General features: G+C 39.8%; 1 protein-coding gene and 1 long non-coding RNA gene across 2 annotated transcripts in view; one reads left to right on the top strand and one right to left on the bottom strand.

Annotated features, from left to right (window-relative positions):
- Positions 1–8,099: 8,099 nt before the first annotated feature.
- Positions 8,100–12,600, bottom strand: LOC130036685 (disks large homolog 1-like). Its single transcript, XM_056128575.1, has one exon. The coding sequence runs from the start codon at positions 12,517–12,519 to the stop codon at positions 9,778–9,780; it is 2,742 nt and encodes a 913-aa protein (XP_055984550.1). The 5' UTR covers positions 12,520–12,600; the 3' UTR covers positions 8,100–9,777.
- A 7,134-nt stretch (positions 12,601–19,734) lies between these two features.
- LOC130036773 (uncharacterized) overlaps positions 19,735–24,691 on the top strand; it is a 35,009-nt gene continuing 30,052 nt past the window's right edge. The window contains exons 1-2 of the long non-coding RNA XR_008794442.1: positions 19,735–19,786; positions 21,640–21,735. This is a non-coding gene — a long non-coding RNA (uncharacterized LOC130036773). The remainder of the gene's footprint in view (positions 19,787–21,639; positions 21,736–24,691) is intronic.

Raw genomic sequence — 24,691 nt, 5'->3', positions numbered from 1 at the left:
TTCATTGATTTGCTTGAGCGGGCACCGATTCATGGGCCACTGCCGAATGTTTGAAAACTACTGGTCCACTGCTGTGTTATAACTGCTGTTCCATGGACCAATGTACTGGACGGAACACAGGTGTAAACAGGTTGGCAAACACTACTCCAAAGGAAAGAAGGAAGAAGGAACTCCTGAACTAGGGTGAGAGCAACCCAGAATGGAGTGAATTGAGTTCCCTTGTATTTCAGAGGCCTTTTCCATACCTCCTGAGTGGTGCTCTCTGTGGAGGGAAGAATTCACTGCAAGGTGCTGTTGCAGATCCTGAACTCTGCTACTCCCCTGTGTTCAGTCTTCTAGGGACTTTCATTCCAGTTGTCTACTGAGCCAGCTTTGGGATTTATGATTGGGTGTTAAGACAAATCTTGGCTGGTCTTAAGTCCAGAGTCTCAGATTGGTCTTAAACCTGGATTGCTGCAGAATAACTTCATCAGATTTTTCTTGATTTTGTGGCTTCCAGAAATCACATAGTATACTTGGAAAATATTTGCTCCAAGTTATAAATTAACCAGGATATGCTTTTTATTCTTAAAATTTAATTTTTGGGTTAGAGCGATAGTACAGAAGGTAGGGCATTTGCCTTGCTTGAGGTCGACCCGGGTTCTATCCCCAGCATCCCATATAGTTCCCTGAGCATCGCAGAGGCAGAAGGAACTCCTGAGCATCGCCAGGTGTGACCCAAAAAAGAAAAATAAAGAACTTTAATTTCTAGGAAAACCAATAACCAGAGATTTAAAACACTCAAAAAGATTGTTGTAAAACAAGCAAGGATTTCACATTTATACATGTAACTTACTTTCCTTAGGGTCAAGATTAGGTTTAGGCCCTGATAACAAAACTGACCCAACATAAAGATTATCTTCAAATGTTGCACAGAACAATTGAAAATATAGTTTGAAAAAGCAATCATCTCCCATCATTCTTAATCAGTTCTTTAGTTTAGAAATCACACAAGTCAGAAGGGAAACTCAGAAACCACTTGAATATTCGTAGCAAACAATAAATTCCTGATCTGAAGACTTCTTCCAGGAAGTGGAGGAGGGCATTGAAGAATGGAGCTACTTCTCAGTTTACAAAGTAACCCTAAAATTTTTTTAGATTCTATAGTCTTTATTAAAGAAGCCCTCTGCTTTTATTTTTTAATTTTATTTATTTATTTATTTTAAAATTTTTATTAGTGAAACACCATGAGGTACAGTAGTAAACTTACAAATTTTTGTGCTTGGGTTTCAGTTATAAAATAATCGAGTACCCATCCCTCCACCAGTGCCCATTCTCCACCACCAATGATCTCAGTATTCCTCCCACCCCTCATCCCCCCATCCCACCCCGCCACTGTGGCAGAGTATTCCCTTTTGTTCTCTCTCTCCTTTTGGGTGCTGAGATTTGCAAAAGAGGCATTGAGTGGAAATCATGTTTGGACTATAGTCTACTTTCAGTATGCATCTCCTATTCTGGGAGGATCCTCCCAACATCCTTTGTTTGGTGCTCCCTTCTCTATCTGAGCTGCCTTTTCCCCTAGCATGTGCGGCTGGCCTTCAAGCCATGGAGTAAACCTCCTGGTACTTATCTAGGCTATTCTTGGGTGTTAGTCTCCTATTTTGTTACTTTATGTTCCCCAGATGAATGCAATCTTTCTATGTCTGTCCCTCTCTTTCTGACTCATTTCGCTTAGCATGATACTTTCCATGTAGTACCACTTGTATGTAAATGTCTTGACTTCATCTTTTCTAACAGCTGCATATTACTCCATTGTTTAGATGTACCAAAGTTTCTTTAACCAGTCATCTGTTCTCAGGCACTCAGGTTTTTTCCAGATACTGGCTATTGCAAACAGTGCTGCAATGAACAAACAAGTGCAGATGTCACTTCGACTATACTTTTTTGCTTCTCTGGGATATATTCCCAGGAGTGGTATTGCTGGGTCAAACGGGAGCTCAATTTCTAATTTTTTGAGAATCATCCATACTGTTTTCCAAAACGGCTGGACCAGTCAGCATTCCTACCAGCAGTGAAGGAGGGTCCCTTTCTTGCCACATCCACACCAACACCGGTTGCTTTTGTTCTTTTGCATGTGGGCCAGTCTCTGTGGTGTGAGATGAAATCTCATTGTTGTTTTGATCTGCATCTCCCTGATGATTAATGATGTAGAGCATTTTCTCATGTGCCTTTTTGCCATTTCTTCTTTTAGAAAGTTTCTTTTCATTTCAATGCCCTATTTTTTTGATGGAGTTGGATGTTTTCTTCTTGTAGGGTTCTACCAGTACTTTGTATATCCTTGATTTCAACCCCTTGTCAGATGTGTATTGGGTGAAGATCCTTTCCCATTCTGTAGACTCTCTTTTTATTTTGGTCACTGTTTCTTTAGAGGTGCAGAAGCTTCTTAGTTTAAGATAGCCCCATTTTTCTATCTCTGTTTTCACTTGCTTGGCTAGTGGCATGTCATCTTTGAAGATATCGCCAGCTGCAATGTCGTGGAGGGTTTTGCCAACCTTGTCTTCAATTTGCCTTATGTATTCTGGTCTGATGTTGAGGTCTTTAATCCATTTTGATCTTACTTTTGTACATGGTGTTAGGCAGAGATCTGAGCCCATTTTCTTTGCATGTAGCTGTCCAGTTTTACCAGCACAATTTGTTAAAGAGGCTTTCTTGCTCCACTTCATATTTCTTGCTCCCTTATCAAAGATTAGATGATAATATATTTGGGGGGAGATGTCAGTATATTCAACCCTGTTCCATTGGTCTGTGGATCTGCCTTTGTTCCAGTACCATGCTGTTTTAATTATTACTGCTTTGTAGTAGAGTTTGAATTAGGGAGGTTGATTCTTCCATTTTCTTTTTCCCAAGAATTTCTTTAGCTATTCGTGAGTGCTTATTGTTCCATATGAATTTCAGGAGTGTTTACTCCATTTCTTTGAAGAATGTCATGGGTATCATTATAAGGATCATATTGAATTTATACATGACTTATGATTTGTGACATTCATCTTTTACCTGTTCCCAGAACTGGCCACTCTGAGCTTCTGCCTCTGACTGCCTCCCTGATTACCTGTGTGTAATACCTGCTTTTGTTAATAACTTTCCCATCATTATAACAATACATCTGGATAAGGCATTTCTTAATTCAAAGGAATACATGGAGACAAGAGGAAACTGCAATTTCATCCTTACCTATTACGTTAAAATGATGCTTCTTTGTTTCTTAACGATTGTGTTTGGTAGTAATCCTTGATAAAACTCTCAAATTATAATTTATTTGCTTTATTTATTTAGTTTTTGATTTTGTGCCACACTCAGTGGTTCGCAGGGCTTACTCCTAGCTCTGTGCTCAAGAATCACTCCTGTCAGGCTTGGGGAATCATATAGGCTCCCAGGGATTGAATCCAGCTGACCACATGCAAGGCAAATGTCTACCTGCTGTACTGTCACGCTGGCATCTCAATTTAGGAATTTATTTGAACTTCAATTTAGGGTTTTGTCCTTTAAAACTTTAAGATGAAAATCAGTAAAAGTATGTGGAGTAGATTTTCTTTATTCACAAACATTAAGTTTCTAGTGTCTGCTTTATCTTTTCTGTTTCCTAAGCCAATTTAGAGTTTATTTTTCAACTTTCTGAGAAAATAATAAAGAATAACAAGGAAAGGGTGGAAAGGAAGCTATAGTCACGGTTTTATGTTTTCAGGATTGCCAGGAATTTCATGGTGCAGAAACTGCGCTTTTCCATCGTTGTAAAAGCTGAGCAAGGCAGATTCCCTGTCTCGCTTTCCATCGTTCTAAAAGCTGAGCAAAGGCAGATTCCCTCTCTCACGTAGAACTATGGAAAGACTTAGTTCATACTTTGTTTATAGGTGGGTAATATTGTCTAAAGACAATTATGATGTTTTCTAGATACCACTCAACCTTTTTGTTTCTCACTTAAATGTCACAGAGATGCCAAAATCATTTTATTATGAACTTTAACATTCTGTTACACTCTGAAAAACCCGCAGTTCTGTTGTGTTTTGTTTCTTTATTGTTGAATTTTGGAAGCCTACAATTATTCAAGTTTTCTGTCCTGAACACGTTTAAAAATAAGTTTTTGCAGAGGCAGTTTAGCACAGTGAGAATTCCTGCCACTACTCTCTATGAGACTCTATTAGCACAGATTCTATTTTTATTTTATTAGTTATTGGTCTACTGATTCCATTTCTGGCAGAGTTAAAAATGTTTCTAAATAAAGCACAATGCTAAATGAACTTGTGGTGACCACAGGTATATTTTATTGGTGAATTTTCTTTTTTTATTGAATTACCATGACAGTTATAAAGTTTTCATGTTTGCGTTTCAGTCATACAGTGATCAAACACCAATCCCTCCACCAGTGCACATTCTCTACCACCAATGTCCCCAGTATAACCACCCCCCTTCCCAAACCTCCCCCTGCCTTTATGGTAGACAATTTTCCCCATACTCTTTCTGCTATTGGACATTATGGTTTGCAATATAGATACTGAGAGGCTATCTTGTTTGGTCCTTTTTCTACTTTCAACACATATCTCCCATCATAAAAGATTCCTCCATCATTGACTTAGTGATCCCTTCTCTATTCCAGCTGCCTTCTCTCCCAGCCCATGAGACAGGCTTCCAACTATGGAGCACTATTCCTGACCTTGTGTGTACTGTTTAATGGTGAATTTTCATGTGTTTTTGACATGGAAGAGATTTTCCAGTTGAAAGGAAATATCTATAATGGTTATTTAGTTGAATATTTCACATGAAAATTACCAGAAGTAATACAGGACAAGATTCGTTATAATGGTTAGAAATATTGCCTTTAGAGAGAGAGAGAACAAAAGGGAATGTCCTGCCATAGGGGTGGGGTTGGATGGGGGAGTTGGGGGTGGGAGGGATACTGGGAGCATTGGAGGTGGAGAATGGGCACTGGTGGAGGGATGGGTACTCAAACATTGTATAACTGAAACCCAAGCACAAAAATTTGTAAGTCTACAACTGTACCTCATGGTGTTTCACTAATAAAAATTTTAAAAAAGGAAATGTTGCCTTTAGAATTTCACATAATCTGTAGTGAGAAAATGAGAATGGCTTCATTTGATATTCATTAAATATGTATATTTAATTATAAAAATAAGGGACAATTAAAAATGACATGGCAAACTACTGTTCAAAACCAAAGGTTTGGTTCCTCCTAATTTGTTATTTTGCAAAATTGCTTAGCAACTCCAATTCTTTTGCCTTTTCTTATAAATTTTAGAACCAGTGTGCCTGTATGTAGGAAAAATGTGCTGATATTTTGAGCAGTACTGTCTAAAGTTGATTTTCAAATTGGATTTATATGATATCTTTAATTTGTTGTATTTTCAAGACTATGAACACAGGATATTATTTCCATGAATGTAGATATCAGATTAGTGTTTGAGAGTTTTCAACACATAATTTCTATTCATATTTTGTTAAATTTATATCTCTTTATGAATAGGTCTTCCCTCCCTGTCCAATCAGCAAGGAGGGAAATTTAAATTATTTAAATGCTTTTTCCTTAAATTTTTATTAGTGAAACACCATGAGGTATAGTTTTAGACTTACAAATTTTTGTGCTTGGGTTTCAGTTATACATTGATCGAATACCCATCCCTCCAAACATTTACATTTAAATGTTTTAAAAATAAACTTAATTTTAATAGTACAACTCGTATGTATAGAAATTCATTGGTTTTTGGTGATTTATACACTGGTCTTGTTACATATGGACAATCCTCAAAAAACTAAGAATTCATTTTCTATATGACCTAGCAATTTCGCTCCTGGAAATATACCAGCAGCACAATGCAGAAAAGACATCTGCATTCCCATGTTCATTGCAGCACTATCTGCAATAGCTAAAATCTATAAACAACCCCAGTTCTCAAGAACAGATGAGTGGAAAGAGAAGTTGTGATACATGTGCACAATGGAATACTACTCAGCTATTAGAAAAGATGAAGTCATTCAATTTGCTGATAAATAGATGAATCTGGAGATTAGCATGCTGATTGAAATAAGTCAGAGGTAGAGGCACAGTCACAGAATTATCTCACTTGTATGCGGGATATAAAGAATCATAATAGGGGAATAACTAATGTGCAAAGGCAACAGAAATGATGAGCGGGAAAACTGGTCTTTTTAAGGAAGGTAAAAAGACCAGTTTTCCCGCTCATCATTTTTATATGGAGAAAAATAGTCTCGTAGAATTTCTATGTATGTATATCTCTGTACATATGCATAGAGAGATATATCTATATATATATTTAGTTTGTGGGATATTCCTGGCTTCCTTAGGGATCACTGCTGTTGTGGCTCAAGGGATCATATGTGGTGCCAGGCATTGACCCTAGGTTGCCTGCATGTTACAGCAAAAAATCAAAAATACAATGCAAGCACATTGTTCACTGTACTCTTTCTCTGGTCCCAGATTTATCTTTACTATCTAACACCTATTGTGGTTGGTCCTTGATTGAGAACATCAAAGAAAAGGACCCTCTACTATCTACTGCCTGAAATTTCACTACCAGTAATCTTGGTGGTTTCATGACTCCAAACCTTACTCATAATGTTCCTTCTGTCACTATATCATGGACATGTAGGTACTTACATAAGTTCATCTCTTGTGGATGGTGGTAATGGAGTTACCAAACTTTCTGAGCAATCAGAATCAAGGGAACTAGTGATGTATGAAAGAGCAAGATGTAACCAAGTGAATCAGAAAGATGTAAATTTAATTGCTGGGATGTGTTGATAGAGAATGTGACATAGTGTGAATTACAAATACTCTTAAGTTCTTGGCTCTTTATGTAAATCAATTTTTCCCAAAGAATTAAGGACTTGGGAAAGGAATGATTAATAAATATATATCCTGCTGCGTGGGTGATAACATAATGAATATGTGTGTTTGTAAGTATTTGTGGAAATACTGTCACTGTCACTGTCCTCCCATTGTTCATCGATTTGCTCGAGCGGGCCCAGTAATGTCTCCATTGTGACATTTGTTACTGTGTTTGTCATATCGAATATGTCACGGGGAGCTTGCCAGACTTTGCTGTGTGGGCGAGATACTCTCGGTAGCTTGCTGGGCTCTCCAAGAGGGGCAGAGGAATAGAACTCAGGTCAGCCATATTGGCCGCTTGCAAGGCAAACAACCTACCTGCTGTGCTATCGCTCCAGCCTGGAAATAATGTATTAAAATGATAAATATAATTTGGGGAATATTGAAATTCTGAGGGTTTTATGCTTTTGTTTATTTGGGGGCTGCACCTGGAAGTGGTTCAGGATATAAGACAATGCCTTATCTCTTTGGTCTGAAACAATGAGGATTTTATTTAAAATAATCTTAACTTTCTGATTTTATGGAAATTTTACTATCTACATGAAATTATTGATAAACACTTTTTAAGCTTATAAAATACAAGTTCCATTATCAAAGTGGTATATTCAATAAAATAAAAAAATTCAACTCTTTTAATGAATAAGAGCAGGTATTATATTATCCTATATTGTGAATTATTTCTCATTTTTAACCCTTTAAATTTCTTTCACCCATCAATTCAATTTCAGGAATATATCCTAAGAACATATAAGAAAAGTGTGAAACATTGCAAGTATATTATGAATATATATGAATAAGGGCTGGAGCGATAGCACAGCGGTAGGGCGTTCGCCTTACAAGCGGCCAACATGGCCGACCCGAGTTCGATTCCTCCGCCCCTCTCGGAGAGCCCGGCAAGCTACCGAGAGTATTCGATATGCCAGACACAGTAACAACAAAGTCTCCAATGGAGACGTTACTGGGCCCGCTCGAGCAAATCGACGATCAACGGGAGGGCCTTTACCCTTTACCCTTATATATTTCAAAATTTATGGGAAAGTAAAAAATGTCATTAATGAACAGAAATCACATGTGCACATATATAGGGATTTGTTTAAAATAAACATGTTCTCTACACTATAGTGTTCTAAAATTTTTAGTAGTAAACATTATTTAACAGATGTTATTCTATATCAGAATACAGGAAATTAGGGAATTTTTTTTATGGTTTCACAATAAAGTTTATTAGCTGTTCTCCTCTTTCTCATAAGTGGAATGGATAATGTTGATAATTCTTTACAAACTAGTACTCATTTAAGAAAACTGTAATAAGGAGGTTGTTCAAAACACACACATTCAGTAAAAGACTCCATGAAAGCAATGGGAAGCCAAACAATATCAATAGTATGAATGACCAGAAAATTGATTTCTGAACTCAGATCTACCTTTCACTAAAGTTTCTTACAATTGTTCACCATGAGCATGTGTGCGGCTCTGAGCAGGAAAGCCCTGCAGACAGAGGGGAGACGCACGGGGGCGTTTGCCTTTTTCCTAATAATGAAAGGAGGAGAACCTGAAGGAGAGGCAGCAGAACAAACCCAACGCAAGAACAGCGACGAAAGACAGAAACAAAAAACAAACAAGGAACCATTTGAAAACTTTTGTAGAAAAGAGGAGAACATGCTTATACTTTTACTTGTAACCTAATTTCCCTAAAGGTTTCTCTTCATAACCACCATACCCCTGTTTTCAGTTCACATGATTAAGGAAGATAAAGTCCGATCAATTAATATTTAATTTAAAAACCAAACAAAAAGTTAAAGAGTAGGTGGCAAAAGAAAAAATATATTTTAAATATATATATGTTTGTGTGCAACTATGTAATGAAAATAATTCCCATAGTTACAGAGTTTAAAGAAAGTCTTATATATATTTATATATATATATTTTTTATTATAACAAAATAGGCAGTTATTGTGGGTAAAATATTCATTAAAATCTGACCCCTAAGAATACATTGAAAGGCTTAGACTATGAATTGGATTCCTTTTCCTTTGCCCTAGAATTACATCACATTTTGATGTCTGTTCTGTCTGTGACATTTTCTCAGCCTTCTATGTAAAAGGTGAGCTTCCTTAGCACCTAAACATGGCCTCCATTTGGAAAAAGTGGTGATTATTATGTATGTGCAATTTTGCAAGACACTAGAAATAGTGTTGCACAAATAGATTAAAAACATCGTTATTCCTAGCAAATGTCTTGGGGGGGGGAAAACCTCAGACAGTAAAAGACTTTCAAGATCTCTTATGAAAATGAGGATCCCTTATGAAATTATGAAAGTTGACCCAGACATTAATTTTGAAATTAAAAACATATATTTTCTCATTCGTCTTATGAAATACTTGTTTCAATAACTGAAGTCGATTGAGAAAAGAACTTGAGAGCTAATATATTGGCCAAACCATGCTATTAAAGTTAAGCGCGCATTGTTGCTCAAATTTACGGAATCACTAATTAAAACCACTTTTCTTTCATTTATATTGAAAATTCAAAAGAATGTATATAAAGCTTTTCTGAAAACATCTTAGAGTTACTTTCCCTTAAACATTAAGGAATTTTACCATAATTTCCCCATTTCCCCAAAATTCTTAATAGCTGGTCAGGCCATTCCATCTTCTATTCTGAAAGATGGCCACAAACCCAAGTGACAGAAACTAATGCAGATGCTGCGACTGAAAGGACACTAGACGTCAAGTCTAAGCGCAGCTACGGACCGAGGTGACAGGGAGGTGAGTCTACAGGAGGGAGTGCTGAAGACAAGCTCGAGGAGGCAGGGGCGAAGAGTGTCCAAAAAGGAAAAAAAAGAAGTCTGGAAAAGAGCAACAGAGCAACAGGAGTCCTCATAACTTTTCTTTTGCTGGAACCCAGATGTACGGCCCGGACTGTTCGTCTATGATCTGCTTCACTTGGTTGTAAATGTCCTCCAGAGTGTCTCCCTGCACAATGGCTGTGAAATGTTCAGTAAACTCTTGTTCCAGTTTCATGGCTCTTTCAAACGTCTTCCTGGCATGTTCTTCTGTTAGACGCTTATTCATTTCTATGATATTTTCCATGGATTTGGGCTTAATAAAAATGGAGATTGGGTAAAGTTGTGCAATCTGTAGTCTCTTTATGGCATTTCCTGACACATCGAGGATACAGTGCTTGCCCTTTTCTGCGACTTCTCGCACAGACTGAACACTTGTTCCATACAGATGGTTGTTATACTGGCCAGCTTCAATGAATTTATGTTCCTGGATATCTTTTTCCATCTGTTCTCTTGAAGTTACAAAATGATAATCTCTTCCATCTACTTCATAATCTCGTTTTGGTCTAGTTGTATGAGGAACACATGATCCGAATTTGTCAGGAAATTCTGAGATCAAGTCATCATTTATCCTGTCTTTTGTAGGTCCCAATATGATCACTGGTCGAGTATAATTAACTTCTTGTTGATTGACTGGTTCATAAGATAAGGCATACTCTTCTTGACCACGGTAACTACTTTCACTATCGCTGGCATTAGAAGTTACATGTTTCAGGCCTTTTGATCCCATGTCGTCAGGGATCTCCCCTTTATCTCTTGTCTTAGAATTGAACTTCACTGTTTTTAATCGTGCTCGTTCTTTCTTTTCAACTCTGCGTTTACTGGGAATTACCCCAACTTCATCACTCTCGCCATCTGGTGTAACCTGCCTGGCTTGCCACCACTCATCATCAGAAGCATTAATAACATGAAGGATATCTCCAAATTTGAAGTTCAATCCTTGACTGGGAAGACCACTGTCTTTAGTCTTGTCATAATCAAAAAGGGCTCTGACATAGAGGGATCGCTTCTGGTTAGTTCGAAGAGATCCTGATCCTGAACTAATGCTACTATTCATCATCTGCTCCCGTAGATCATGTATTTTGGCTTCAAAACGACTGTATTCTTCAGGTCGATACTGCGCAACAATTGTGACAGCCTGGCCTGCATTTTTCAGAGCGGCTGCTGCCTGCTCATGGCTGGCAGTTCTGAGGTCAACACTGTTTACCGATATAATCCGATCTCCTTTTCTGAGTTCACCACTAAGATCAGCAGGTCCTCCAGCCAAGATAAAGGAAATAAATATTCCTTCTCCATCTTCGCCTCCTACAATGTTGAAACCTAGGCCTGTTGAGCCACGATGGAGAACAACTTTTCTAGGTTCCCTTGTAATTTCATCATCGCCAAGCATTGCTTTGGAAACAGGCGAGTACCTGGTGGGTGACGCTGGTGTCTGGCCCAAGTAGGAAGACGGGCTAACATGGTTATCAACGTGCTGAGTAGCAGAGTTGGTGATATCGGGTGGTGCGTAGCCATCATTCATATACATACTTGTAGGTTTTGCCACTTTTAAATAAACAAAATCAGATGTGTTCTTTAAGGCAGTTACTGCTTCTTCATGAGTAACTTCTTCTAAACACACACTATTCACAGCTAAAAGTTTATCTCCAATCTGAAGTTTACCATCTTTATGCGCTGCACCTCCTTCAATTATTTTGGTGACATAGATGCTATTATCCCCAGGAATATGTTGATTTCCAACACCTCCAGCAATGCTGAACCCAAGACCTTTAGGACCCTTCACAAGCTTTATTTCCATTATTTTTTCTGATACTGGTTTCCGCCTTTTCACATATAAACGGACGATGGATCCTGCTTCTTTCAGTGCCTCAACTGCTTTGCTATGTGTCACATCACGGACATCTACTTCATTTACTCGCAATATACAGTCATTTACCCGCAGTCTTCCATCTTGGGCAGCTGCTCCTCCTGCAATAATTTTGGTAATGAATATATTTGTGTCATCTCCAATGTGTGGGTTGTCCATACCTCCAGCAATGCTGAAACCAAGCCCTGAATTTCCCCTTTCAAGTGTGATTTCTTCATATTCATAATCTGCATCCGTGCCATTAACATAAGTTGGAGTTTCTACACTATCTGTGTTGACCAGTACAGGAGGAGGATTTGCCTGTGGCACGGTGGGCAGGATGACAGTGCTCTTGGCAGGGACTGGCGGGGCGGGGGTCACGGGGGCAGTGGGAGGAGAGGGAGGAACAGCTTCTGTCGGCTTTATTGGTGAAATATGAGAATGAGAAACATAGCCATGGACATTTTCAATTTCTGATAGGTTCTTCTCAGAGACATGCACCAATTCTGGACCTATCACTTCATTCGTGATTTGTGGGGAAATGTGTTCTTGAGGAGGTACGTCTTCATCCTGATACCGGTATTTCTCTGTGCTGGGACTAAGGCTGCTTGGCAGTGCTTGGGAAGTCACAGTAGTGCTGGGAAGGCTCGCGATCTCCCAGGTGTTCACAGGCTGCACTGGGTCAGACTGCTTCGCACGATCTACACATTTTGGATTATCCAGTAAGGTCACTTCATAAAATTCTTGAATATCTATTAAAGCCTGAAAGAGGTTGCTCTGAAATATGTTAATAACCCGTTCTATGGAACTTCTGAGTTGTCTGTCTTCAGTTTGGCTTAGCTTCGAACGATATTCCTCCAAGAGGAGCAATGCTCTCTGGGTATCTTGCTTCCGGACAGGCATTTTTCTCCAGGAGGAGGAAGAGGACATACACCTGCTGCTCGCGAGTGCCGAGGCGCTCCGACCCTTGGCCCCTACTGAGCCCGCGGCGGCGGCGGCGGCGGCGGCGGCTGGGCGCTCCGGGAGGACCAGCGGACCCGGCCCGCCCGGCCGCCCCGGGCCCCCTCCCCGCGCGCGCCTCCCTCGGGGCGACTCGGGCAGCGGCCGGACAGGGCAGCGGCCGCTCCGGGCGCCGCGCCCCACATGCACACGCGCCGCCGCCGGCCCCCACACCTGCGGCGCCGCCCGGCCGCTGGCGGCGCGCGGCCGGCGCGGGGCTGCCCTCGGGGCCGGCTCGGGGCGGCTCCCCGGGGCCCGCGCTCCACGTCGCCCCCCGCCCCCCGCCCCGCCCGGGGCTCGGGGCGCCGAGCCGGCGGAGGGAAGCCCGGGCGCAGCAGGCGCTCCCCGGCCGTGGCCGCACGCCCGCCGCCGCGCTCGCCCCGCCGCGCTCGCCCGCTCGCCCCAATTAGGGAATTTTTGTGAAAAATATCACAAGGAGAAATTGAATAAGAGAAGATGGGTGGTATTTTTGTTTTTTTGCTGTAATTTTTTTGTGGTTAACAAAGACAGGTACTAATGTAGTTCTTTCTAAAAATCAATGTAATATAAATTTTTGGAAATTTTGGGATATGTACATGTTATTTTATCTAATTCTTAGCTTAATTTACATAATAGCTGCATAATTTTCATTATCTAGTGTAACTGAAATTGATTAGGTGAATATATTGGTGAACACTTAGACAATTTTGAGTTTTCCCTTTTGCTGCTATTGTGCGTATACTTCCATCTGTTTGAATGAATACTTCAGAGATGTGCATCAAAAGGGAGATTGCTGAGAAAATTGGTTTAGTACACTACTGAGAGATGCATAGAGTGCGAGTTTCTCACAAAACTTATTTCTCCTTCACAGGGAGTAAAAATGGATTGCCACAATCCTTGGGACTCAAGAGCAACACCCAGCAAACACTCTGTTGCAGAATTCCTTGATTTTTCTAAGACCTCCTGTTGGGACTTTCCCAAATTATGGGCAGGTTTGGTAATTTATATATAATCTATCCCAGGTGTGACCTTCCAGGGCTCACAGGGTAGATGCCAGGCCAGAAGGTGGCCACACAAAGAAAAGCAAAATGCACCTCATTGCCACACTGTCTTCTGGAGCATACACCTGCAGTCAGCATGTGATCCTGAATTGTTTTCTTCCGAGCTCTTGAAAATGGTCTGGCTTCTTATTACATCACTTTACATCACTCACCCACTCTTAGCAAGCTGCCACCTCACTGCAGTGTCAGCACAGCCCTGTCTGTGCATTTGTCTCATAGTTGGCCTGGGTAGCATGGCCCAAACTGTTTCCTATGGGGTTCTGGAACGGGCTCAGAACTTCCCTCTGGACTCCATAGTCCTTGACCAGGGGATAGCCCTGACACATGCTCCACTCTAGACCTGGCATAGTCACATGCTCCCACTTGATTATCACATATGACCATGGCAAATGGATGAAAAAAGGTATTTTCTTGCTTTGCTCTCATGAGGGAGAAGGAGGACGGGGCGGGGGTGGGGGGAGTGACTCCAGTGCCTGGTTTTAGCAGCAGCACTGCTTGTGTCAGAAGGTAAGTATACTCAGAATTTGGTGACCACCTTTTGCTGAGATTTCAAAGGTAAAAACAGGACAGATGTGATGGCCAGTTCTTAGTCACTGAATACTTCGTGAAGATTAGAAATTCCTTGTGTTTTAAAACAAACAGTGAAATGCTGTAAATAACTATTACAGTGATGTAGACAAGCTCTTAGGAGTACCTGATTGCCCTTGGTCAGAGCATTTGCTCTGCACTGATGGTGCCTGAAATGAAGTTACTCAGGAAGGTTTATGACACTAGGAATATAAGTTTCCCTTTTTAGTTCAGACTCCATGATCTCACGTGGGAGGTCATTTCTTTGCTTTAACTTCTTCACGGTGTCCTGGAGAAACTGGCCCCTACCTTGAGAACAGAGCTGTTGGTAATAGACAAATGACCAAGGTTAGGGAGACAACTGGGCAACAGAGAGTCCTTCCAGATATAAGAGGATATGCCTCAGAGTCAATGAAAGAGCTTTTCCGAGGAGACAATGGAGACTGAGTTCAGATACACCCTTGATGCTGAAATCTTTACTTCACACAACACAAAAACCTGCATTGTTGGATCAGTGCCTGATTATGTATTGAAGGTGCTTATCTCTTACTGGTAAGAGATTGGTATTGGTAATCTGCTTTGGGAAATGGTGTAGTATAAAACATATATAAAATATTATTTAACAATACTATTATATGCCAAAATGCTGCAGTAAAAATAACTGATTCCATGCTTGGTGAGATTAAGGAAGAATTGTATATCTTCAATATGACTCTAAATTCACACTACGTCTTACCCATATGAAGGGAGGAAGTTGTCTGCTGCATAAAGAACCTCATGTCTTTGGAACTCCAGAATATGCTGCCTTTAGGAAAAAGGATATTTACTGTTTGGGAGGAGGATTGAATGTGCATTACTTCTGGTAAACCTTTGTAGTTTCTAACTCTGTCTTTGGGATTGTGCTGCACACACCATTCTATATAAACATCTATTCCTTTTCTTTTTCTTTTCTCTTTAAACTTTTCTTTTTTCCACACATGTTGATTTTAGTGATGCACACCTGAAACTTTCATAATTCTATGATACAATGACACTTCAATTTAAAAAGTATAATTTTAAAAATTATTTTTGGCATATTTATCTCATGTTAGATACAAATATAAAAGCACAGACATAATGAGTTTAAAAATCACAGACAATAGTAGGAAAGAAAATGACATCTTTTTGTTTTTGAACTTACATGTCAACGCTGTTTCTATATAAATCAAGACAAAGTGAGTCTTACAGCAATGTGAAGTGTCTATCCATATAATTCATCACTGATAGAACAATTATATGTTCACATGATTATATGCAAAGAGTCTTCATCAAAATCAATATCCACTTAGACTGGCAACAGCAATTTAAGAAGAAGAAATCATCTTCAATCTGATAAAAAAGCAACGATGGCAAACTCAGATAATATCAAAAATAATAGCAACACAAAGACAAAAAATAAAAGAGCAGGAAGGTAGAATTAAAACCAGCTGTTTCAAGTTCATGTGCATTGCAGCACCAAACTTCACTCAGCACTAATTAGAAGAAGCAATCCTATTTCATTCTCAAATGTTCTGTTGTGTTTTTAAATATAGTGCCCATGACTATGAATTTCTACATAATTACATTTTGGGAGCCTGATAGATCTATATCTTTGTTTCTATCTATGAAAATGTCCCTAATATAAGTCCCAAGAAGTAGAAACTGGATTGTAATGTGTATTCAAGCTTTAAGGCAATGTATGCATGTGTGTGCTGTTTTGACGCCACACTCAGCAGTGCACAGGGCTTATTCCTGGCTCCATTCTTAAGGGATCATAGAAAGCAGTGTTAAAGGATCACTCCCGGTGGTTTCCCTGTCTCTATATGCAATGTTGAGGTGATACCTATGTCAACCACATGCAAGACAAGCACCTAACCTAATGTACTCTCTGACCCCTAAGACATATATATATGTGTGTGTGTGTGTGTGTGTGTGTGTGTGTGTGTGCATGCGTGTGTGTGAACAATCTTCTCCTTGACATGATTAACATAGTTAGTTTTTAACCCCACTTGGTTTGATTCCTGTCACCATGTAGTCCCTTGAACACTGCTGGGTGCAGCTCTTGATGGTCCCGAATGTGGCAGGTATCTCTGGCACTACAGGGAAAAAACAGCACAGCATCATTGGGCCTTTGCTTTGAACCCCTGGCATGATTGGTTAGGAATCGCTGGTGGGACCCTGGACCTCTTGAGAATCACTTAGAACCCCTTCTCAAAAGATACTTTTGAAGGTCACAGAGGCAGGTGCATTGAGAGGACAATTGAGGGACAATATGCTGGAGAAACTCGGGGCTGGGATTCCTAGACACGAAAAGCCTGAAGTGGATTTGGAGATTTATAAGAGATGGACCAGTTTCTTCTTGACAGGGCAATACTAACCTCCTCATGGAGAGAGGAGTTTTGGGTGTTCAGGTAAAGCCTTTAGTATGGAAGGGCAGGAACCAGAGCCCAGATACACAGGTCATCGTGCATGCACTCTGGTGCTGTCACGTGCCCCTGGCAGGCTGCTTGAGTGGATATTCCCCAAAGGTCATGTTTAGGTGCCCCGAGAAGGTTGACTCCATTATAACTCCCTCCTATTTGACCATCAGATCTCTGCTGTGTTCCCACAAGTGGATCACTGGGTGTGGAGGACTGAATCTAAGAAGGAGACAACTAATTTCTGGTGAGTCTGTGTCCTGCAGTGCATGGACGGTCCTCTTTCTCCTCCAGAAGTACCAGAGCTGTCCCTTGCAATAGTGGTGGGGTTGTGACAGGCTTGGAGGAGAGAGATCAGTTGACGATGGGCCACATTTTGGAGGTGGTAGCAGAAATATAGAGGCACAGATGTGCCAAAGGACAAGTCGAAAATCTTAGGAAGGACCCTGCATAGGGGCTGGGGCAGCCATGCCTGCAGAGAGCACGTGGGAGGCAGTGAGCATGCTTGGTGCCCCGTGCGCTGTGCGTGACCGCTGACCTGGGAGCGGGAATATGGAGTTTGGAGTTCCGGGGGAGGGCAGTGACGGTGCGGTACTGTATTGGTGTCTTTTCACGGGTTTTTGTTCATTCTTAAGGACTGAGACTGTCCAAGATGAGCCCTCGCAGCAGTTTAAGTGTGAGAGAGGGTGAGGAGGGAACCAAAGGGCTGGAGGTGGTAGGATGCAGAGGCTATAGGTGCCTTCTTGGGAATAGGTACCTCAAGTTCCCACTTCCTGAGCTTCTACCTGGAAAGCCTTAGAACATGGGATTGGGTATTTGAGGCTTCTGAAAGGGGAGAGGAGACACTTGAAAGTTCCATTAAGATCGGTGCTGGTGGGGCATTCTTAATGAGCGGTTTAGTAGGTCACGTGGCTTATTGTGCGCATGATCAGTGTATTCCCCCCCCCCCCCCGCACCATCCTATGTGTTGCCTGTTTGGGGGACTTTGGGGTATATGGCTTGTTGTGCGCATGCTCAGTGTCTGTTTTCTCCTTTACTGGGGTTTGGTGCCTTTCTTTTGAGCTTCCTCTTTTCTTACTGACTAGGCTCAATGAGTACAACAGCAACATGAGGCCTCCATGGAGTTTGCAGCAGAGGGAGGTGGAGCAGGACGGTTTGGCAGGGATATTTGTGATCTTAAAGATGCTGGTTTTGGAGGGCCTGCTATTTTCCCTTCGAGGGTACTCATGGCCTTAATGGAAGGACGATTAATGGCAGGCGGAGGACAGATCGAGGGGCAGGAGACTCAGAAATGTGGGTGTGGTTTCTGTTACATAATCTTTTCCCAAAGGACAGCCCATTTGTCCTTTGGATGTTTTTGGAAAGCTGTTTTAAAGTAAGAATTTGAAAGTTGTTTCAGCCAAATTGTCTTTGACAAAAGGATTTGTAGATAGCCTTGTTTGATGTGGTTGTTAAACAGGCTGTCAACTCTAATTGAGTCTTACTTTGGAAATATTACTAAATGTCAAAAGATGAATTTATAATAAGCATTTGCTCGTGATAAATACTTGTGTCTTGCCCCTTCATTCCTGGTTTACCTTATTTTTGGGTGGGGGGCATGTGGCATACTCTGCCTCGGCTTCTTACTGCCTCTACACTCAGATATCATTCCTGGCATGCTCCGGGACCATATGGGCATCCAGTGGCTGCATGCAAGGCGACTGCCATACCTGCTATACTATCTCTCCTGCTATATCATACCTGCTATACTCTCTTTCCCCCCCCAACCTTGGTTTACCTTTCTGTTTTCAGTTACTGAGGCTTAGCTCACATGGGAGATAATACAGGGGTAAAGGCACATGCCTTGTATTTGGACTGGGTTTAGTCCTCACCCAACATGGCTCTCATAACACTGCTGGGTAAATCTCTGAAAACCCCCCACATTGATGGCCTGGGTAGTTCTAAACACTGCAGGGATCTCATCTTGAGCCTCTGGGCAGAAAGTCACCAGGAAGACCCCCACGGTCTTGGAAAGGTTAAAGAGAACTATTATTAAGAAGAGAGAGCATTTTCACATTACTCATTACAGAACATCATTAGTCATTTACTATTTCATTATTGTATTATCTTAACCTTCCTAATTTTTAAATTTAACCAAATGGTAAATATAAAATTCTATATTTATTGAGAATACAGTACAGGTGTGCCATTTCTGGAATCTTCTGTGGGTCTTGATACCATCCCAGGGAGTATCAAGTAGTATACTATGTGCATCTGTTAATTACATTTTACAGTTCATGTTTTTCTTCTTTCAGTGAGAAAAATATGAGTGAAATTCTAAGATCAGGATCTCAGGGCAGAGGAGAGGAGGAAGAGGCAGCTACAGAAGTGGTGAGTGTTCTTCCATCTAGCTTCCATTGACAGAAACGAATTCTTGTGTGGGTAAAAGATGAAACACCTGTTGAACCAATATGTTTCTGTTGTTTGAGGTTATGGCTATTAAAAAGGAACCAAATAAATTAGATATAGAGCAGAGATAATCATAACTGATGTCCTATGAATATTTAAAAGCCTGGAAATAATCTATATGGAGTCCCCATTGTAATATTAATAAAAGCATACAATTCAGAGAAAAATTATGTGATTCTTCCATAGCAGATCTTTTTGTTATAGCATTTTCTGCTCTTGAGAAAAAGTATTTGGTTTTTGTTTTTATTTTTGTTTTGGGGCCATACCTGGTGATACTCGGGGGTTATTTCTGGCACTGCGTTCAGTAATTATCTGTGGTGGTGCTTGGGGAACTATTTGGGATGTCTGGGATGGAACCCGGTTAGCCATGTTCAACCTAAGTCCCCTACTTGCTGTACTATCACTCTGCCTTCAGAAAAAGTAATTCTTGGGAGTATTTACAAAAAGGAATGTAAGAAAAAACACAATAAGTGATTAGTTACTTCCATGTACTGTTTTTTATATTCATGTTTTATATTTTCATAGTATGAATAACTGTGTTTTCATTTATAACTATTTTCCCCAAGATTAACAAATCAGGTAATGATGACCCTGGCATTGATGTATCACTACTTGAGTTTCCTGGTATTGAAAATGAAGAAGAGCTAGAATATGAAGAAGATGAAGAAGATGTAGAAGAGGAGAATGAAGAACCACCCATATTTCAAGGTGAACAGGGATAAAAGGATGTTTCATATTTTATTTATGATATTATAGTAGTAAATTCATAAAATAAGATGACCCTGAAAATTGATTGAAAACCAATTTGGTAAGGGAAAGAGAGATTTCAGCTGACTGAAATACTTTTCTGTGAATTTTCCCTATTTGAGCATTTCATTCAGTCATATTTAAAGTTTTTTTGACTAGAAAATACACTCTTTCCCTGGCCCTGTATATCTGATTATATCAAATGAAATTAAATTGAGAGAGAATTATGTGCTTGTTTTGTTTTTAGGCCACATCCTATGGTGCTCGGGGCTTACTCCTAGGTCTGTGCTCATGCCTTTGGTGCTTAGAAGAACCATATGAAGTGCTAGGGATTGGACCCAGGTTGACTGCATGCAAGGCAGGCACCATACCTGATATACTCTATGTGCTATACTATTGCTCAGGCCCCTCATTTACTTTTAAATCTTAAAATGGTGTTTTCTTGTTTTATGGTATTTTATACAAAGGTAAGCAAATCCAGATATTATAGTTAGCTCTTAAATTGTAATGAAATATTTTCCCATTATAGGTGAAATTAAAATGTGAATTCATTTCCTAATTCTTACAAAAGTCTTCCATATTGTTGTCTCTTAATCCACGATCTATTTTCCATATATTGTTCCTAGACTTATATTGCTTTAAAATATTTGAAAACTAGAAAAATTATAAGAGTGTAGTGTATTCCAATTTCCTTTTTCCATATTTACCTGTTCTCTTTTGCCATATAAATCCTTCTCTTTAAAAACTAATAGCCACATCACTATTGCTGAGTCATGTAAAAACAAATTTACGCTATCACTCTTTAATGTTTGGGTAATTCCAAATATATATTTCCTAAGACAAGGAAAGTCTTTTGTAAAATCCAGCATTATGAGAAAATACAGAAAAATTCAAATAGAAAAACATCTTACTCATTAGGTCTAATAATATAACATATAGCATATTTTCTAACTCTTAGTCCAATCCATGACCAACCACTAATGCTAGTTGTTATTTGTCTTTGGTGTTCACTACCTGGAGGTGTGCCTCCATCTTTCTTTGTATTTAATTTTTGAAAAATTTTTATTAGTGAAACGCCATGAGGTACAGATGTAGATTTACAAATTTTTGTGCTTGGGTTTCAGTTATACAATGATTTGTATAACTGAATTTTTACCCATCCCTCCACCAGTGCCCATTCTCCACCACCACTAATTTCAGTATCCCTCCCACCCCCCATGCCCCCATCCTACCCTGCCTCTGTGGCAGGGCATTCCCTTTTTTTCTCTCTCTCTCTCTCCTTTTGGGTGCTGTGGTTTGCAAAAGAGGAATTGAGTGGAAATCATGTTTGGTCTATAGTCTACTTTCAGCATGCATCTCCCATTTTTGATGTTTATTTTGGAATTCAAACCAGTTGGTTTGTAACTATTCTTCAAACGGAATTTGTCTCTTCCTTCTCATTTATTGGGACCTACTTGGTGACAGGTAGCATAATGAATGCTAAGGATATAAATCAGAATGATAAAAGTCATGAGATTACAATTTTATGAAAGTTATTTACATAAAGAAATAGTTGATTTGGTTGATATTGCAACAGAAGTATTTAATAGCTATAAAAGCTATAAAAGAGCCAAATAAGTAATACTAAACATTTTTAAAAGAAATAAGTTCATAAAATGAGATAACATTTGATAAATACAAGTCCACTTTCTAGCAGAAAACTATTTAGTGCATATTGATTTCTTATGTATCAGATTAATTTCAATACTTAATTATAGATATTATTTAGTGACATTATGGTTTGAAGCTCAGATTAATATCTTTATTTATATAAGAAATTGAAGTGGAAGATTCTCTCCAGGATGAGGAACAGGAAGAATTTGTGGATGAGCCTTCTATGGAAGAGGACATGCCATCTAATCCTGATTCAGGTATATTACCCAATTCCGGTCATTGTGTTGCTTGTTTCCACAATCTTATTATTACTTAGCAAAAAAATAATACATATAAACGGTCATGGTCACGGTCCTCCCATTGTTCATCGATTTGCTCTAGCGGGCCCAGTAACGTCTCCATCATGAGACTTGTTGTTACTGTGTTTGGCATATCGAATACGTCACGGGCAGCTTGCCAGGCTCTGCCGTGCGGGCGAGGTACTCTCGGTAGCCTGCCAGGCTCTCCGAGAGGGGCGGAGGAATCAAACTCGGGTCGGCCATATTGGCTGCGTGCAAGGCAAACACCCTACCGCTGTGCTATCGCTGCAGCGAAAGTTAAGATACCAGAAGTTTGATTGAAAGTGCCATCAGTGTGTATATGGGGGGAAACTAATTGAATCATGTAGTCGAAGTATATCACATGAAAGTACTGAAAGTACTACTATTTTTGAATATAAATTCTGTAAAACCACAAAAAGTTAGCATACTCCTCCTCCTCCTCCTTCTTCCTTGTCTTCCTTCTCTTTCTTTCCTCTTCCTCTTCCTCCTCTTCTTTCCCCTCTTCCTCTTCCTCCTCTTCCTCCCATTTTCCTCTTCCTCTTCTTCCTTTTCCTCTTCTTCTTTCTCCTCTTCCTCATCTTCCTCCTCCTCCTTCTTCTTATTCCTCCTTACTCCTGTTTCAGTGCTCAGGGATCATTCCTGGTCATGTTTAAGGAGACAATATGTGATACTGGGGATTGAACTAGAGATGGCTGCATGCAAGACAAGCACCTTACCCCCATTCCTTCATCATATCTCCAGCCCCCATCATACTTTTTCAATTGTATGGATCATTTTACTTATCCCAGTAATAATTGTATAACTAAGTGACAAAGTAGTATATTTTATTTGTCAGAATTTTTCTTAAGAATTATTGCCTTAAAAAGCACAGTAGAAATAACATCTGTACCTATATGTTCATTGCAGCACTGGAAACAACCCAAGTGCCCTAGAACAGATGACTGGTTAAAGAAACTTTGGTACACAATGGAATATTATCCAGCTGTCAGGAGAGATGAAATCATGAACGTTACTTATAAATGGATAGACTGGAGAGTATCATGCTAAGTGAAATGAGTCAGAAAAGAGGACAGACATAGAAGGATTGCACTCATGTGTGGAGTATAAAACAACATAACATGAGGTTGACACTAAGAATAGTAGATACACGGAACAGGTAGATTGCTCCATAGCTGGAAGCCTGCCTCATGAGCAAAGGGGAGAAAGCAGATGGAATAGAGAAGGGATCACTAAGCAAATGATGGCTGGAGGGATTGGTCGGGATGGGATTTGTGTGCAGAAAGTAGAAAAAGGACTAAACATGATGACCTCTCAGTATCTATATAGCAAAACAATTCCCAAAAGTAGAGAGAGATTATGGGGAATCATGTCTGCCATAGAGGCAGGCGGAGGGTGTGAAAGGGGGGTATACCAGGGATATTGGTGGTGGGGAATGTGCACTGGTGGAGGGATAGGTGTTTGATTATTGTGTGATTGTAACCCAAACATGAAAGCTTGCAACTGTCTCATGGTGATTCAATAAAATCTAAAAAAAAGAATCATTGTCTTTTAGAGTAAATCATATGTATTTGTAGATTTTTCTTTTTCTTTCTTGTTTTATTGAGCCTTAACTTTAAAGCTGCTTTAAAAGTTGAAACCTCAACACCCAAAAGGAGAGAGAGAACAAAAGGGAATGCCCTGCCACAGAGGCAGGGTGAGATGGGGGGGATGGGAGCGTGGGAGGGATACTGGGACCCGTGGTGGTGGAAAATGGGCACTGGTGGAGGGATGGGTACATGATCATTGTATAATTGAAATCTAAGCACAAAAATTTGTAAGTCTACAACTGTACCTCATGGTGTTTCACTAATAAAATTTTTTTATAAAGTTGATATATTTTTCTTTGCATCTGAATATCCATGGTGACAGAGACTTAAAACTAGTGTGACAGTAATATTTATCATCCAGACTCGGATGTACTTGAGCGTTTAAATTAGTGGAAAACTATTTTGAATGGTATTTTACTTAAACCACAAGTTTCGTTTGTTCTTGGCAAGTTTTTTCCTCTGTTCCTAAATTTATTTAATCAGTTTACAGTGACACAGCTATATTGCAGTTAGGTCTCAGATTTTAATTTACTTTTTATGAAATAAAAATGTTAATTATTTTCATATATTGTTTCCTCTTGAGCTATAATATACTTGTCATATATTCTTTATCAAAAACTTTTTACTTTGAAAAATATTTAAAATTGATAGGAAAGTTATAAGATAGTATAGAGTGCTCATGTATTCTCAATTTACCAACTCGTAATACTCGGTACATACCATTCTGTATTTATTTATTTATTTTGTGTCACACCTGGCAATGTTCAGAGGATTCAGGAATTACTCCTGGTGATGCTCGGGGGACCATATAGGATGCTGATGCTGGGGATCTAACCCAGGTTGGCCATGCTGTACTACTGCTCTGGCCCCACCATCCTCTCTTTAAATATTGATGCAGATACTGTTATTCCTTGAATCATTTCTAATACTTTATTTTCTGAGGAAATTAACTGAATTTGCTAAGGAGAAAAATTTAAAATACAACACTATGACCAAATATAGGAACTTAATGATTGAGGAACATCAATAATATTAATTCAGTAGACTTAGTAATGTACATTAGTATTATTTTCAAAGCCAGGATCTATTCCAAGACTACCCAGTGCAGTTAGTTTTTTTACTTTTGTCGTCTAATATTTTAGAGGTGTGCTTCTTTTTTTTGGCTTTTTGGGTCACATCTGGTGATGCAACAGGGTTACTCCTGGCTCATGCACTCAGGAATTACTCCTGGTGGTGCGCAGGGAACCATATGGGATGCTCGGAATCAAAGCCAGGTCAGCTGCGTGCAAGGCAAACGCCCTACCCGC

The sequence above is a fragment of the Sorex fumeus genome, unplaced genomic scaffold (genome assembly GCF_029834395.1).
Source record: "Sorex fumeus unplaced genomic scaffold, SorFum_2.1 ptg000065l, whole genome shotgun sequence".
Taxonomy (NCBI): Eukaryota; Metazoa; Chordata; class Mammalia; order Eulipotyphla; family Soricidae; genus Sorex; species Sorex fumeus.
Note: the sequence above shows the minus strand (reverse complement) of the source record. Positions and strands in the feature narration are given on the sequence as shown.

Coding starts and splice junctions, on each gene's coding strand:
- LOC130036685 (XM_056128575.1), bottom strand. CDS start 12,519: ATGTCCTCTTCCTCCTCCTGGAGAAAAATGCCTGTCCGGAAGCAAGAT.